The 12,630-nt window shown below is 37.7% G+C and overlaps 1 protein-coding gene across 6 annotated transcripts in view; it reads left to right on the top strand.

The window, feature by feature from the left end:
* The window catches only part of PPP1R9A (protein phosphatase 1 regulatory subunit 9A), a 127,484-nt gene that overhangs the window by 77,858 nt on the left and 36,996 nt on the right, over positions 1-12,630 (top strand). For all 6 annotated transcript variants that reach the window (XM_021538387.3, XM_021538389.3, XM_021538386.3 and 3 more), the window contains exon 6: positions 10,017-10,152. In XM_021538387.3, the coding sequence (XP_021394062.1) occupies positions 10,017-10,152 (136 nt within the window). The remainder of the gene's footprint in view (positions 1-10,016; positions 10,153-12,630) is intronic.

Raw genomic sequence — 12,630 nt, forward strand, 5'->3', positions numbered from 1 at the left:
TCAGCATCTGTTTTTCAGGATGAGAATTAGTATCCTCGTGACTCTAATCAGGCAAATACAACTATGAATGTTATTTCAGTTGATGTAAATATCAAGTCTTCTTTATAATTTTACATAACTGTTTAGTTTACTAATATCTCATATTAGTGGATTTCAGTATTTGATTATATTCAGGAGGGATTTGAAATGTGTGTTGTTTTCAATATTGTTGACTGTTGCCCCTGCTCTAAGATTAATGGCTCAGAGTGCAGTGCCACACTAATACCACTAATTGTTCTGTGCTTCTTTTGACCCCATTTAGGATGTAATCCATCAGCTTGAAGCTTGCAAGTGGTGCCTGCAGTCATAAAAGATAGGATAAGGAGACAGCTTGACAGTGGGAATCCTATCCTGTCATGGAGTTATTTTGCTTGTAGTCTCCCTATGGACAGTGATCTTGATATCAGACCTGTTCTTTGAAGCTGCTTGGGTGATGTTAAGCCTTTGTGACCACACTTTCTTTGCCTGTTCATCATAATGAAAGGGTTCTGGAAGACCCTATGGTCTCCACCAGAGAAAGCTCACTCAAAGAGCTGTATGCCTCCAGGGAATTTTATTTATTTTTCTTTGAACATACTCACAAGAGAAAAAATCTAGTTCTTTCATAGAGAAAACTTTATCCTATTATCATACTTACTGGATAAAAATATTTGTGCTCACACAGCTCAGGGAAAGGTAGGGTTCCAGGAAATGAGGACATGGTTCTTGGAAGACTTAATGGATTGATAAGGAGAAAGGGTCTTGTATGAGAGAATCATCAGAAAATCCCAGTTCTTCATATGCTGCTTGTATGCTTTTAGAATTTTTACTTTCCTCTGAAAGGTTTCTTTTAAGGAAGTTAACCAAATTCAGTGTTTTACTGGAGAGGCAAATTTTAAATTCTGTGTCCTCCTTCTGCATCCTGTTGTATGAATGTGACTGAACATTTTCTTGGCTTTCCAAACTGTTGCTAGGCACTGAGCGGATGCTCTCATGGTGCTTTCTGAATCAGTTCTTGATTTTTTTTTTTAGGGAACTATGCAGAACCTGGGCAAAACCTGTTTGGTTTATCATGACTTGTACCACTGTGTTATTAATTGTTTTAATTCTAACCTGCCAATGAGTTTATCTGCTTTTGTTTATTTAAATTCTGCTAAAATGCATCAAAGTCTTTCCATCTTAAATAATTGGTTAGCCAATTTTGCCGTGTCTAATTAATCTTCTAGATCATTAAAGAGTGTGTTCTTAGAACAGCAGTGCAAATATCCAGCCCTCTGGCTATTAACTAATCTGTGTTCTAATAAAGAATAATTTATTGCTATTTTTTGTTTTTTCCTATGTGGAAAATTTTAATTCAAAACTTTCAGTTAGCTAGTTCATAGCTTAATTTATCTTGTACTAAATTGAAAACGCAATCTTTCATACAAATTTTTACTTTTGTATAGCTCTTATGCAAGGAGCAATTAAAAGGTAAAAAGTAAAAATAATTCATTGTTCATTAACATCAACTTGAAATGTCACTTATTCCTTCCTCAGCTAATTCCTCACCCCATCTTGAGCTGAATTTTTTCTGAAAAATACACAGTTTCTTAAAAGAGTGTTTGGATGCCTGCTGTCGGTTTTGTTTGCCACCACGGCATTGGAAAGGCAGTTTATACAGTCAGGTCTTTGCAAGAGCTGGGACAGCGCAGGGGACAGATGAAGGCTGCCTGAGGACCTAGCCAGCAGCACTGTGCCCGATGGGAATGCTGTTGTTGACAGCAACACGAGCAGTGTGCCTTTGCTGTGGCTCCCTTGTCTGGCTAAGAATTCTCTTCTCCCGGTGTCCATGCCTGTGCAGATTTTCTTTTGCTCCTTCTGACTTTGCCTGCCTGTTCTCTTATCCTGTGAAACAGTTGGGTCCTTCAAAATTTTCTCCAGGCGTTCTCCATAGTCCAGATCCACATTGTGGCAGAGGCAGGACTGCTAATTACACAGGACACAAACCAAAAGACACACACTCCATCTCTGCTTCAGAGAGCAGGGTTATGTTATCTGCTTTCTGGCTGGGGGTTGTGGTTTTGTTCTTCCTTTCCTTGTCTAGTTCCTCTTCCTTGAATCCAAGTGCCGGAGCTGAGGAGATAAAAAGAGAAGGAGAGAAAAGCCCTTTGCTCTGCAATGCTGGTTGCTGAGCTGGGGCTTCATGCTGAGCTTCTACAGAAGCCATGTGTGCTTGTTGCACTTTCTGCTTCTTTGATAAACCTGAATTGTGGATCCTGCAGAAAATAAATGTGTGATACTCTGTGCCAAAATAGTGTTAATTTTTCCTGTTTAATTCACTGTGTTTATACTAAAGATTCCATAATATCTTTTCATTCTGGTTTCTGCAAAGTACTCCTACGAGCGCTGGTAATTGTCCTGTAAGACTACCAGGAGGAGTGTGCTGAAAAATTACTCAAGAGCCCTCTGACCGCTTAGCATGGGTGAGATAAGACTGCATTCATCACTGCTTAGCTGGTTTATATTCCTTGGCTGTGCCTGTGTAGTAGACAAGCTGTGCCTTGGACTGTTCTTTGTGCTGAGGCCAGCTGGCACCTGAGTGGTTGGTGCTCCTGCCCTTAAAGAGTTGTACCTTTCTGAGCAGGGTGGCCATATCCAGATTGTCCATTGGAAACATCCAAGCTGACTCCTAGCCTTTGCTAACTCCTGGACTATGTCTGAATATTCTTTAGTAGAATATTAATTAACTTGGGTCAAAGTGTTTCCAAGATTGTTTCAGTGATGTAAAATACAATTTTAATATGATGACCAGTTACTACTACTTGGAAACATTCCCTGGCACTGTGTGATTTACTGGCTCAAGCATAGTCCCTGTGTCTTTAGTTCTTGCTAATTTGAATTTTATGGCAATTAAAAAAAAAAAAAAAATGTTTGTACATTTGGACAGGAAATTACATGTTTGAGTGTGAAATATATAAAGAAATATTAATTTAAATATTTTGTCTGAATTATAAACTATTTTTCTAAGCATTGGAGCATGGCTTTTAAAATTAAATATAACATGAATGAGTAAGGTTTAGTGGGGCTAGATTTCATTAGGAGCAGCTTTTCTTTTCCTGGAAAAAGGAACAACTTGGCAGGTTTTGAATTAGTTCATCCTCAACTTGGTTGGATCTACTACTCTGCAACTGAAATATCATAATATATGTCTATTTAGCTATTTTTTTTATTCCTTCATCCACTATACTATTTTGTGGAAGCTCCCACACAGTTTTGGTGCACCTTGATTAATGGGATACAACGTTGTGACAGCTGGACAAAAATACCTGCTGTTCATCCTTGCAGGATAACTTGCCAGACTGTATGGGTGGTGCTGGAGGAGCATTTAGCTGGACTGTACTGTGAGGACAGTCTGTCTTGTAATCATCCAGATTAAGGACATGGTCTGAACTCAGAAGCTTACTGGTGACCTACCTGTATTTTCTTCCTGGATTTCTTTCCTGTGGATGCCAGCAAGGGTGAGAGTGAGGGAAGACAGATCTCACCTGCAAAAGCAATCCGATATTTTTTAGAAACATGGCCTGCTAGCACTTTACCTTCTGAACAGAGGTGATTGCTTTCAGGTATGTTAAAGCACAGATTTACAAATGTGTTTCTTTGAAGTGGTCATTCCCATAAGAGTTGTGTGGTGCTATAGCAAATGCTAATTGAATTATCACCCTGTATTCAAGGAAACCTTTTAAGCGAGGATTGTGTTGGAACACTGCCGGGCTGTCTGGAAAGAGATGGAATTGATTCTTAACGTGCACTCTCAGAAGAACAGAGCATTGTCAGGACCAGAATCTGGAGAGGTGCCAAAACATTGAATCCCATGGCTAATTTTGAAGTACTCTTGAGTAAAGCTAATGTGTCAGTGAGGCCCTAGACAGAATTGATTTCTGGAGCAATAATTAATCTAAGTGCACGGATATTATTGTGTGGGTTTTTTACATGACTACCTAATTGTCTGACTCAATATCCATTTAGTGTTGATAGCAGCATAGTTTATCAGGGGCTTCTATCCAAGATGCTCTGGTGAGTCTGCTGAGGCTTTTCTCATGCTTAGTCTTTGATTTTGCTGCTTATCCACGGTACCACTGATACCACTGTTTGCCCAGAAGGCAAACCACATCCTGGGTCAGCACCAAAAGAGGAATGGCTAACAGGATGAGGGAGGTGATTCTGCCTCTCTTCTCTGCCTTGTGAGACTCCACCTGCAGTGCTGCATCCAACTCTGGGGTCCCCATCACAAGAAGGATGTGGACTTGTTGCTGTGGATCCAGAGGAGGCTACAGAGTTGATCAGAGGGCTGGAACACCTCTCCTGGAGACAGTTTGGGAGTGCTGGAATTGTTCAGCCTGGAGAAGCAAAGACTCCGAGGGCACTTTGTAGTACCTTCCAGCAATGAAAGGGGGCTTATGTAAAAGAAGTAGAGTGACTTTTTACACTGATAGTGATAGGACAAGGGGGAATGATTTTAAACTAAAAGAGGAGAGATTAGGAAGTTCTTTACTCACAGGATAGTGAGGCACTGGAAGAGATTTCTCAGAAAATTTGTGGATGCCTCATCCCTAGAAATGTTCAAGGCCAGACTGAATGGAGCCCTGAGCAGCCTGATTTAGTGGAAGGTGTCCCTGTTCATGGCATGGTCCCTTCCAACCAAAAGTGGTAAGTTGAGGCCCTGCTGTCTGTCTTTAAATTCAGGGTACTTTACTTTATCCTGGGTCTGGGGACAAGGATAGAGGCTGCAGAACTTCTGCATAACAGTTCATCTCACTGGCAACTTGATCTCCAAGGTTCTTCCCAAAGTATGCTTATATAGCCGGCTTCATATAGCCAACACTAGATATTACACAGATTGCCCTCTTAAATGTTTCTTGTGTGACCTTGAATAACTTCACTCAGTCATTGCCACTTTCAGTCACTGATGGTCATCACTTCATTATGTTACTTAAGGTGCTGATCTCCAGGAAGAGTTCTTCACTTGTTTGTTAGTTTTGGATGACTTATCAGTTATCTCCAGGCAAACCTTTTTTATTTCCCTCTACCAGTCCTCTTGGTTCCAGCCTGGTAGCTTTAAAGATTGCTGTGCACATTGCCTATTTCTGATGCAGGGATGGGCTAGGTGGATTTACTGACATAAATTGCACATGGGGTCAATAGGGTAGCAAGGGGCTGCAATCACAGGATCTTCAACAGCCTGCAGGAATGGGCTGACAGAAATCTTATGAGGCAAGGAGTGATGTGAGTCCAGCATCTGGAGTAGCATCCCTGTGCAACTAGAGCTAGAGAGATGTGCAGGCAGCATCCTGGGAAGAGGTGGAAAGAACATCTTCAGTAGAAAGAAAAGAATGAAATGTCAGGTGTCCTATTGCTGTCTCAGTTACCTTCAATGAGGTAGAATGGATAAACAAGATTCTTTGTACTCTTGGTACAAAGGGACAAAATAATAGGCAATGGAGTGGAGTTGTAGCAAGGATAATTCTAATCAAGGCCATGAAAAAGTTGGCCTTCTTTTCAAATCAGGGGCTTATGTTGGACTGGTTTCCTTCCAACTGAAATTATTCAAAGAGTGTTTATGGGTTTCAGATCATTTCATACCAAGAGGTGTAATGGAAGCTCATAGGTTGTGAATTCCTTATGTGCAGTCGGTTACTCATGCACTTGAGAGTGCTGTTTGGAAGAGGTTGATCTTGTTCATTGTAACCACACAAATTCCAGCTTGGGCTGCTGTGACTAAATATAACTGCTTTCTTAACAGGGTTCACACTCCTTTTAGCACTTTGGATTAATTATGTGGCTGTTAACCTAATGGAAGCAGCCAGAGTAGGTAATTGAAGACATCTTGAAATAAATGAGATAAATGCTAGCTGAAGCAACTTCAGGCTTTAAAGCTCAGAGGAAAATAATTCTAAAAATCATATAATGGTTTGAGTTAAAAGGGACCTTAAAGATCATTTAGTTCCAACCCCTATGCTGTTGTCAGGGACACTTTCCACTAGATTAGGTTACTCAAAGCCCCATCCACACTTGAACAGTTCCAGATATGAGGCATCTGACTGTAAAACTCTCTGAATGAATTTCGCTGTACATTTTTTACATTTGTACATTTACTGTACCAAACTGTATTTTAGGAAGGGTTAGAAGATTTTGAATACGGTTACAGCAAACCGCCTATTCTTTTGTAGCATGTGTTTGCTGTATTCTTACTTGATATTTGTTGGATTTAAGGAAACCATGCTAATGTATTTTTAACTGAGCACATAATTCCTGAAGTATTTTCAGGAGAAATCATTAACTCATTTCACTAAAAGTGTGTGCTGCAGAACTTCAGTTTCGCATCACAGATTTGGGGCCTTTGCAATTTTTTTAGTACCAGTTATTTTCAGAGTGGAAATATTTTTTATTTTAATCAATTTTTAAAACAATATTTCTGGTTTCCATAGCTGATAAAAAATCAATAAGTTATTTCAAGAAGCACAGGTCTGATGATCCTCTTTTAATAAATGCAGAAGGCTATATATCAGGTGTGCTGTAAAATATTTAAATCATGGATTGCAGGAGATGTCGGAGTTGCATTCAATTTCAGTAGAATGCTTTTCTTAACCACCGCTACTGTAATGAATTTTCAATTTCTCAAGATACATAATTCTTTTAGATACTCTAAAATCCATTATAGAGTCAGATATTAATTACATTTCTAGCTGCATCCCTGTTCATTCTAACCACAATCACAAAGAATATTTCACGGCTGGTAATTCAGCTAAATTGCATGTAACTCTTGAGTATCAAGGGCAGTTCATGCCCTGCCTCTCTCCTTCTCCTTCCTTCTTTTTTTGCAGACTTCAGAAAAGATCAGTAATGACCTAAATTGTACAGTAATGGCTGTATCCCAGATTTGCTGGGGTTTATTTTGCATTTGCTGACTTTAATAATCTAGGGGAATATTATTGTGATGTGGTTTAAAGGCTGTAAAATGCTCATTTGTCTAAAATCTAAAAACATGACCAGTTTCTCAAATATATTATTGCTGACAGAATGTATAGTTCTTTCTTATAATACTTCTAGTCCTTGAGATTAAATAGTCAAGTCTAAATTGCATGTGATTGATTTTGTTCAGCCAAAGTGATTTGAAATATATAATTAGCTACTTTGTTGAAGTGTTTGTATTATGGTTCAGTGACTGATTTTTTGGTCAGTGAATCATAGCCTTATGTCTCTTTCTCATATTTAAACACTTCAGATTATGATAGCTTTTGTATTTAAAGCTATTCTGTGATTAAATGTCTAATCATGTTTTGAGTTTTAATAACTTGCCCTGATTTATGGTTTTCTAAGTTATTTTTATTCAGCTCTGTCTTTAAAATGTGACTTTATAATTTATGGTTTATCTCAGTTACCAGATAGGTATAATTATATGCATGGTATCCTAAGGTTATGGAATGTAAAATGACAAAAAGTTTGGTTTAGTTAGTAAAAGCTGTAATTGCTGGGAACATAGTATTCCACTTTACAAATTTACAATTCTGTGTTTAGAATTGACATCAATTGTAGATTGAATGCTTCTAAAAATTATTTTTAGACATTTTGGGTATGCCTTACTCTAAAGCAATAAATTTTAGTAAGATGGAACATTAGTAGTATATTTCTATTTTGAAAAACATTTGCTTTAAACTTTTTCATTGCTTTGAGGCTTTTATTCATATGTCATCAGAAAGCTTCAGGTATCACAGAGTAACTTCATTTTTATATATTATTCAAACCTTGGAAATCACATCACTGTGAACTGTGTCTTTGACATGAGAAAAAAAAATTCAGTTAATAAGGCTTCATATTTTTACATCCTACTTAATTTTGTTTATCTGTATGAAAATATTACTGCATTACAGTCTAATGTGTCAAAACCCACTTCTAAATTATCGGGAATTAACAGACTTTGGATGCATTATATGTTCTCTATTCTAAGACTTCAGTGTAAAAGGTGATTGTATGAAGTATTTTGAGTCTTGTATTTTCCAAGGAAGGTGACTTACCAGACAGAGGGCCAGAGAGAATCCAATATTTGCATCACTTTGTGTGGTTTCATAACTTTGCACATTGAGGATCTCCCTCACATGTTTACAAATGTGGTGCTCTGCCTACTATGTGTAAGTAATATGCATTATTTTGCTTAAAATTGTTTTTTTTATAGATTTTTTTTCTATATTCAATTTTAATTTATTTTTACATTAGAGGAGACAAACAAGTAGCAGATACGGGTTAAATCCTCTTTTTACCTCCTTTAGTAATTTCAAAAGTTCATTGTTCCTCCCAGTTGAATCTGAAAACATGACTGGTTTAGTCTTTGTAATACTTGGCTCTAAAATCAAAATTTGGAGGAAACAGGATCTGTCTGTGAGTCAGTATGCTGAACAGATGAAGTGTAGGGGCCATGAAGAAACATTCTCTTTCTTTCAGCCCAAGGTCTTTGTCATTACTGAGAACTAATGTTGTATTTTGTAATGGTGGGATATGAGTACCAGACTGTAATCTGTTTTGATCAGGAGTAAAACACTGATGTTATTGCCTTGATTTTCTTCTAGTTTCTGCTGTATTTGCTGTTGATGTTTTAAGCTAATATACTTCTTGCAAATTATTTTCAAAGCACCTTGTGCCATTATTTCAAATGGAGTCACTTATTCTCACCTTTCTTATCCTTTTGGAAGTAATTAGTAGGTTGGATATTTTGATGATGTTGAAATAATCTCCAAATTGCAGTCCTTTCTGTAGTGCCTCACATCATAGAATCTGAAAAATTATTTGTCATAGGAAATGGAGGCAGGGTCATCTACTGTTGGGAAGTTGGCTTGCACATAGATTACAAATCCCAAGGGATTTTAACAGTGATAGGCAGTACTAACAAAAAGAGTTTTCATACATGAGATATAATGCACATTTCTGCCTCTCATTCAAATAATAAATTAAAAGCATTGGCCAAATGTTGTAGGAACAAATAATTTACTATATCCAGTATCTCAGTGTCACCTTATTGTGCTTTTCAGCTCTACATAATACTTCTTTCATCTATAATTACCTAATTGTCTTTCTAGCCTTCTAAGAAAATAATTCTTCAGCTTGACATCTTTAAATTGTGCTTTTGTTCAATAATTCACAGTGTGTTGGTACTTTGTAATGGGTGTTTATGATTAGTTCTGGAGATGCAGCATACCTAAATATGGTTATGCCACTGTGCTAAAAGAAAAAAAAAAGGGGGTTACAGTCCTAACCAATTCTGAGATCCAGTTGCTGAAAGCAAGACTGAGAAGCATTCTTGTAAGTCTCAACCAAGAAAGAGGCACTTCCCTTGTGTTTTGTTAAGCCAAGGAAGTGTGTGCCCAGTGTTCAGCAGTAGCTAACAGTGGAGAAAACATCCCTTAGCAACAGAAGCTCATGAAATAAAAGACAGATTTAAATGCAGCTAAAAATTAAGGAAATAGCGTCTGTCCAATTTTAAAATGTGGAAATAGATTCTGTTTTCTAGACCGGAGGAAGACAAATATAAAAGCTCAGATATGGAAGAACTTTTAAGTCAGAGTGGGGAGGAGTTACTCTGATGCGTGTTCCTTCCAGTGTCAGCTGCCACAAGTGCACCTGTGCTCTTACTGTGCATCCGTAACAGCTTGGTCTTCTGTAGCCTTCTGGAAATTACATGGCTCTGAAGGGAATGGAAGTGATTATGCTTTACTGAAACTTGGAGTGGTGGCTTGTAATGATCCCTTCTATTTTGCCCCCCCTTTCATATGATCAGACCTGTCATGGTCTGATCATTCCTACTCCTGCACACAGCGCCCTTGTGACAAGTCTCATCCACAGAACACATTTGAAACAATAAAAACTATGCATCTTTGGATAAAAAGGCTTCTCTATACTAGAAATGGCTAAAACCCTAGAATGTCAGTAAACAGTAGGAGTAACGTTTTTTTCACTAATGTTTTGTATAGGTTTGTAATTGGACGAGAAAAACCGGGACAAGTGAGTGAGGTTGCGCAGCTGATTAGCCAAACTCTAGAGCAAGAACGGCGCCAGAGAGAGCTGCTGGAGCAGCACTATGCACAGTATGATGCAGATGATGATGAGGTAACAGACTAACCAGTGTTTCACTATTTGGTGTTTATTAATATTCTATTTTCTATTCATAATTCCTTCTTTTTACTTACCACTCAGAGGTCAACTTTGGACCTTTCCATTACGTTTGGTGATGATTTTTACGGATTTTGATGATGACTCTTAATTGAAGAACAAATCTATAGAAAAAAATTTCATCACAGATTTAGTGTTTGTTTTGTTCTAGAAGGGCAAATATCAAGTTGGTTGATGTTTCTGTAAGCATTCCTCTTCCTTGAAAGGCTGTATCTTTCTGAAATAAGGGAGTAAAGTTTGGTTGGTTGTGCATGGAAATCTTAGACTTTTGTGAAAACTGCTAAAAGTTGCCTTCTGACTTTTAGAGGGGTTGAGGAAGTTGTTTTTTTCCTAGAAGAACTTATATTCTTCTTAAGTCAGAATGTTTTCTGAAATTCTAGGTAAGACCCCTCCTTCCACACACTGGGATTTTGTTTCTTTTTGAACAGATATTCCTCAGGATAGAGAATTAGCCTACCTTTTCTGAAGTATATATTCATTCTTACAATTAGTGCCAATATAAAGGTTTTGAAAGTAGCAACTCTTTGCAGTAAAATTTCCATAATTTATTTCCAGTCTCATAAAATTCCTAGTATGCCTAAATATCAAGACACTTGGAAATATTACTTTGAGAGCTTTTTCAGAGACTACTGCTGTCTGTGATATTCCATAAATTAGCTGCTGGGTTTTGTACCAAACTGCTTCCATATAGCTCAAGTATACTGTCATCATTTCACATCATCTTGAGTAATATTATTTGAAATGCTAGACTCCATGTATTAGTGTGTTTTCATCCTGGGTCAGTTTTTGGGTTTGGTGGGGGGTTTTTTGGTGTGGTTTTTTTCGGGTTTTGTTTGTTTGTTTGTTTGTTTGTTTGTTTGTTTTGTGTAAGGGAACAGTAGATAAGGGGAGATAGAGAACTTGTGATATGCATTTATTTCAGGTTTTTGTTATTAGAAAAAAAATACTCTTGATGTAAAATCAGGATATACTCAGATTTTGAAACACACTGTTAAAATAGCAATATGTGAGAACAATCAGAAGTGTCCCAACAGACTAAATAAAAGTCCTGTCTGGCCCCAGTAAAGCTTTCACTTACTGTAATTTCCACTGATATTAAGAATAAAAATATTTCAATATGTCTTAGAATTAATCCTGTCACTGGGACATATTTAACTCATATAAATAAGAGCTGTACATACATGCATATGTATGTGTGCCTGTGGGAGACCATGAAGGATAGAAAAATCCATATCCTCTCTGTTTCCTTCTCAAAAAACAACATGCGAGTCTCCCAACTTCTCTTTAGTCTAGAATTAAATTCAAGAGAAGTTTCTTGAAGGAACTCTCTTACAATCTCTTCAAAAACAAAATTGATCAACTAGGCTTTGGGAAAAGAGGCTTCTCACAACTCGTCACAGCGTGCTGCAGATGTGAGGGTTCAAAGACTTTCAGTACCACCTTATGGTGAGCATAGTCTCACTGCTTTCATACAGGCAAGAGAGGGGTGTCCTAAATGCCTGATGATCAAATCTTTCTCACTGTGTACTTGCATGTAAAGGGGTGTGTGGCTGACCTGTGTAAGTGATTGATGCACTACACCTTTTATCTGTGGGACACAGCCACCTGCAAAAAAATCTCAAATGTTTGTGTTCCTTACCTTCATGCACCACACGGGTGGCATTACTCAAGATCTGGCAGTAAAGAAAATGTTGTTAAACCCCTATTGATCAATACTGATCCTGGTGGTACTTCAGCCTTCAGTAGGGATTGTTGCTGTGAAGATGCTGATGGTAACAATCACACTGATGACCATGCAGTTGTTTCTCAGTACAGTACTGAAAGAGGACAGGGATTAGTAGATATCAGGTACTATTTGTGATACATCTTGCAATTTGGTGGCTGCAAACTCTTAAGTCCTGTTCACTGCATAAATTTTTCACAAAAGATACTAAGTTTACAAAGTGTTTTCTGTTGATAGTGCTTTGGATCATAGAGAGAAAATAAAATTGGGCAAGTTCAAAGGTATCTTTTCTTATTCTATCACTACACTGAGGATGGCGACCATCTCTGTGACTTTAACATGATTTTTGGCCATGGCCTTTGGAGTGCAGAGGAGAGTTTGTGTTGTATATGAGAAAAGGAGAAAGAAAGGAAAAGACATTTACCAGGGGAGATCCAGATGATCTCGTCAATTATCTCTTTTGGAAGGAGAAGGAATTAGGCCTGAGAACAAATACAGTGCTTAAAAACTACATTGGGATCATTGAAGGTCATACCCATTTCCTACTTGATGCCATATATATATCTGGGACATGGGTGGTAAACATTTTCAGAGTAAATGCTGGGGTTTAGTTACTAAGGTATGCAGTGTAGCATGTTCCCTTTTTTAATTATGAGACTTAGCAGAAATAGATTTTATTGAATACCTGCAGT

The sequence above is a fragment of the Lonchura striata genome, chromosome 2, assembly GCF_050655825.1.
Source record: "Lonchura striata isolate lonStrDom1 chromosome 2, ASM5065582v1, whole genome shotgun sequence".
NCBI classification, from domain to species: domain Eukaryota; kingdom Metazoa; phylum Chordata; class Aves; order Passeriformes; family Estrildidae; genus Lonchura; species Lonchura striata.